This window comes from Condylura cristata, unplaced genomic scaffold (assembly GCF_000260355.1).
Source record: "Condylura cristata isolate star-nosed mole 26May11 unplaced genomic scaffold, ConCri1.0 scaffold00004, whole genome shotgun sequence".
In the NCBI taxonomy this organism is placed as follows: Eukaryota; Metazoa; Chordata; class Mammalia; order Eulipotyphla; family Talpidae; genus Condylura; species Condylura cristata.
Genome location: NW_004567105.1, coordinates 274411 through 279448, shown reverse-complemented (window position 1 = coordinate 279448; position 5038 = coordinate 274411). Strand labels below are relative to the sequence as shown.

Below are 5038 nucleotides of genomic sequence, written 5' to 3'. Positions count from 1 at the left end.
GACGCGGCGGCGGCCTGGTCCTCGGTGACCGGCCCCGCCCGGCGGCTATTTATTGTTTAATTTATTTCCGAGGTTCCTCCCGCGGCCGAGAGCGGGACTCCCCACCTGCCTGGGTCTGGGGGGGCTGTACAGTGGCTGAGGAGAGGGGCTGGGCCGCCCCGTGGGGTGTCACCGGCTGTACAGCGGCGGGGGCAGGAGCGCCTCCAGCCTTTAACTTATTTTAGCAGCTGTTCTGCGCCGGGGTGGGGGCCTCAGCTGCGGGGAGGTCTGAGAGCCTATTTTTTATACAGGTATTTCAATTAAATTTGTTTTGTACAAAGCAGGCGCTCCTTCCTGGGCTGGAGGATGGGGCGAGCCCGGGCCCCGGGCCCCGCCCTCCACACGAGGCTTCCCACAGGGCTGAGGGAGGGCGGGGGGCTGGTGGGGCCCGTCCCTGGGTCCAGTGGGTGCCCGTCTGGCCCCCCCCACCCCCCTGCCAGGCTGGCTGCAGGCTGCCTGTGTCCCCCTGCCTGCCCGTCTGCCAACTGCCTCCAGGCCTTCCAGTAATTTCTGCAGTAACTTCCAGTAACTCTGTCGTGCAGGCCCGGGTGTGCCAGTCCTCCCCCGCTTGCCCACAGGCCTTGGGGTGTTCTGAGGGAGGTGTGTCCCTGGCAGAGGGTCTGCTGACCAGAGTGTTCAGGGAGGAATGGGGGTGTGGACAGCCCCTGCTCTGGAGGGGGCGTGCTGAGTCCCTCCCCCCGAGGCTGGGTGGGGTGTCTGCAGGAAGACCCCGGGGCCATTCCCCAGGTCGAGTCGTTGCCCAGCCCTGGGCCCTGCTGTCCCCTCCCGTGTGGGCGGCCACAGCGCTGGGCCTTCGGTAACAGGCCCCGGGGTCCACAGGACGCAGCGACCCCTCCTTGCCCCTCTGGCCCGAGGTGGCCGGCCGCCCGCTTTCTGCTGTCGCAGCCTGGAGGGGCCTTGGCCCCACCTGGGAGCCAGGAGCCATCTGGCCTCCGAGCCGGGTGTCCTGGGGGGCCACACTCGGGCCGGAAGGGACAGGGCCCAGGAGGGGCAGCCCGGGCTAGACACAGGTGCTGCGTGGCGGGCAGGGCGGGCCTGGCACCTGCCCGAGAGCCCTGGGGCCGAGGGGGGGCGGGGAGGGGTGCGCCCTGGACCCCACGCAGGTCCAGCCCTGGCCAGTGGCTGGGCGAGCAGGGTTTGGGGTCTCAGCAGGGTGTCCCAGGGGGCATTGGGGGTGGGGTGGGGGCTTGCACAGCTGGTGAGCCCTAGGAGGAGAAGGGGGTGTGGCCAGGCAGGAGCCGCGGCCCCCGAACTGCACGCTCGAGTCTGCGCAGCCTGAGCAGGACGCCAACGAGCTCTGCGGCGGGACGGTCAGCCACACCGCGTCCGGGCCGGGGGGGCCGGCGGAGGCAGGACGGAGGCTGTGGCCTGGTGTCTGGCCTGGGCACACGGACGGTCCGGGGGCAGAGACGCTGCCAGCCGGCCGGATTCGGCTGCAGCTGCCCGTTGCCAGCGCGATCAGGTTTCTCCAGAGGCCGGCCAGCCCATCCCTGAGGGGCCTGAGGCCAGGGCCCCAGAGAGCCGGCCTGAGGGGCGGCCGGCAGGGGCCTTCAGTGACTGGCCCCACTTGGGGCAAAGTGCCCAGGACCAGGGTCCGGCCTGTGGGCGCCCACGGGAGGCTGCAAGCCCAGGCCTGGGCGTGCGGGGAGGCCCCCTGGCCCTGCCCGCTGGGGGTTTCCAAGGCTTCTGGGGGTTTTCGGGGCTTCCCAGGGTGGGGTCCGGGTCCCCTCACTGCCCTGAGGCGGGGGGGAGGCCTGTGTCCTGGGTGTGCCCGGGACTCAGCTCCCGCTGTGGCTGAGCAGGGAACCCCGGGCCCCCAGCCCGGCCCCCGCCCGCTGTTCCCTGCCCCCTGGAGCTTCCTCACCCAGCCTGTGTGTGACCCCCCACGAGGCCGCCTGTGCTGGCCCTGCCCTCCGGGAGGCCGGTCCACCAGCCTGCTGCAGCCCCCTCGGGTTGTGGGCCTCACCTTTGGGTGCCGAGGCAGGGGCCTGGACCCTTGGGCTCCACCTGCGGAGCCCCCAGGGGCCCCTGGGAGTGCCAGGGCCCCCCGCGGTCGGCGACGCGCCGGAGCAGCAGCCCTCGGGCTGGCAGGGCCACCCCCACCCGGGGCCGGTTGCCGGCACAAGCCCCCAGGACGCACCCAGGCCGGCCGAGGCCACCGATGCCCAGAGCGGGTCCCCGGCCTTCCAGTCTCGCCACCCACAGCGCGCCTGCCCGAGGGCCGGGCCAGTGTCCACAGGGGCCTGGGGGCCCCGTCCTGTGTCTGTGGGGCAGAGGCACCCCAGCCGGATCCCCTCATCCTGCTGCTCCACAGCCCGTGGCCACAGCCAGAGCCCCGCGTGATCACGCTGTGGTACAGCCACGGAGCCGGGCGGGCGGCTGCGTTCACCGGCAGCCCATGCCGCCGGGGCCCCGAGCGGGCTGCGGGGGTGGCGCCAGGCTGGCCCAGCGCCTCGTTGCCACGGGGGGGGGGTGCGGAATGTGGGGTGCAGGTGTGCGATAGGAGGCGGGGTGTGGGGGGTAGGGGCTGGCCGTGAGAAGTGGGGGCTTGCGGTAGCGTCACAAGTGTGGGGTGCAGGAAGTGGGTGTAGCTGTAGGGCCTGGTGAGCGTGTGGGTGAGGGCCTGGATTATTGGGGTGCACGCTGAGGGCTGCTGGCATGGGGGCAGGCACCGGGGAGGGGCGAGGGCTCCCCACGGAACACCATGGCCAAGACGCAGCTTCTGTAAAGTAGCTCTGTGTGCTGCCCGGCCCGGCGTCAGGTTGTCCGGGGGCCGCCGAGGGGCACGAACGACACGCCCTGCAGGACGGAGGCGCAGAAGGAGCAGCAGCGCTTGCAGGGCCGGGCGGGCGGCAGCGGGCTGCGGCACACCAGGCAGGGCGCTGGGGCGTCCCTGGGCAGTCCTGGGGGGAGACGGGAGACGGGGCTGAGGCCGCGCCCGGCCCGACCCCCCCCCCGTGTGGACCTTACCAGGGCCCCAGGCAGTGTCCGCCACTGATGTCATGCCCACCCCACCCAGACCTGGCTCGCTGCCCCAAGGCCACATTGCTGGCCACATCCACCTGGCCCAAGGCCACACCGTGGCCCTGCACCCCCCCCCCCCCCACCCCCCCCCCCCCGTGCTGCTGGCCGGCGCTTGGAAAACCCCAGACCTCTGAGGCCATGGGCTGGGCCTGACGGCTGGGGGTGGGGTCTCGCCCTGCTCGTTCCCCTCACCCGTCCGCCTGCTGCCCACCCCAAGGCTGTGGGTGGTCTGCGGGGGGTGGGGGGGCTGGGAGGGTGTACAGGGAACAGTGGGCTGGTTGCAGGGAGCAGTGAGCGCAAGTTCCCTGAAAACCCGCCTCATCCCCCGCCGGGGCCTCCCCAAAGCCAGCCGGGGCACCCACCATTCTGGTGGGAACAGCTTCAGGCCCCCCGAAGTGGCAGCCCCGCCCACTTGGGGCTCACATGGCACTGAGGGGCTGCAGGACCTGCACTTCAGCGGCCTGCTGGTGCCTGGCCACCTCTGCTCACGGCCCCGCCTGGGACCACCCAGCGCTGAAGCCCTGAGTGGGGCGTGCCCAGCCTTCCTGGGGCCCCTGGTTCCCCAGCTCCGCGCAGGCACCCCGGCCTGAAGTGTCACCTTGTGGGCGCCATTTGTGGGCATGGCACCGATGGGTTCGGTGTGGCAGACGGCTGGGCCACCGAGTGCCTGTGCAGAGCCGGCCGCAGCTTCAGGGCCGGGACGGCTGGGAGCCCAGGCCAGCACCGTGCACCCCGAGGCCGGCCCCTGCAGGTTGGGACACCTCGGGGAGCTGGGACCCCCGTGGAGAAGCTGGCGGCGGTGGGGGGCAGAGGCTGGGTGCATCAGAACCCCGAGTCCTGGGGCGGGCGAGGCCCCGCAGGCACCCTGGAGCCCACCAGCAGCATGGCACCGCCCCAGCAGGAGGCAGGCGCCTGCGGCGAGCCGGGAACTATCAGGCTGCCGGGCAGTGCACCCCACCCCGACATGGCCTGCAGTTGTGCCGGCAGGTCCACTGGGGTGGACCTCTGACGCTGCCGAGAGCCTTGGGGGAGGCCCAGCACCCACTGGGGGGCCCCTTGCAAGGCTGGGCTGGCAGACAGCAGCTACCGCCCTCCTGCAGCGTCCTGGTCCTTCCAGAGGAGGGGCTGGACGCGGGCCGTGAGCGCAGCAAAGGGGGGCCGACACCTTGGCGGGGTGGGGGCCAGGCCGGCGCTGCTGGGGCCCTGCGGGTGGCATGTGTGGTGCGTGTGGACCCCAAGCCCCTCCAGGGACACCCAGGGTGGAAGGAGTCTGAAGACCCCAGCATGGGTGCAGGAGGCAGAGCTGCCCAGGGCTGGAGAGGACCTATCTCGAGTGGGCGCTGTTCAGAAGGGCCGCAGGGCCGGAGGGGCTTATGGGGCGGGGCCGGCGGGGGCGGGGCCGGCGGGAGGGCGGGGCCTGTAGGAGAGGGCGGGGCCTGCGGAGAGGGCAGGGACCCGTCAGGGGCTCCCTGTGGCAGCTGGCCCCGGAGGCCTGTTAGGGCCCTGGCATGTTCATGGCGTTAGGGTGCGATTCCCCTGGCGACACACTGCTGTCCTGGGAAAGGAATCTGAACCCAGCCCGGAGGACACGCTCCTGGGCCGGCCGGCGGCAGCAGCCACAGGAGACAGACCGCACCCCACCCGGCGCGCGCCTGCGTCCTCTGCCTGCCTCCAGCACAGGTCCCTGGCCCGGGGGGAGGGGTGGGGATGGGGGTGCGCAGGAGCCTGCCGACCGATGCTGGGGCACCTCACACCTGTGCAGCTGGCCCGGCCAGTCCAGGCTCAGCTCTGCCTGACTCTTGAGAGCCCTGCACTGGGGGGGGTTCAAAACCAAACACCTCCCACCCCGCACATCCACTGCCAGGGGGCCAGATAGGGCCAGCACCCATCGTGTGCAGGGCGCGGCGGGCAGGGCTACGCGGGCCCCTGGGGCTGCCACAGCGGCCCCCCACCG

At 72.2% G+C, this 5038-nt stretch overlaps 1 protein-coding gene across 1 annotated transcript in view; it reads right to left on the bottom strand.

The window, feature by feature from the left end:
- Window positions 1-2817: 2817 nt before the first annotated feature.
- The window catches only part of LOC105854727, a 19909-nt gene continuing 17688 nt past the window's right edge, over window positions 2818-5038 (bottom strand). The window contains exon 10 of the mRNA XM_012735085.1: window positions 2818-2953. Coding sequence (XP_012590539.1) covers window positions 2818-2953 — 136 coding nt within the window. The remainder of the gene's footprint in view (window positions 2954-5038) is intronic.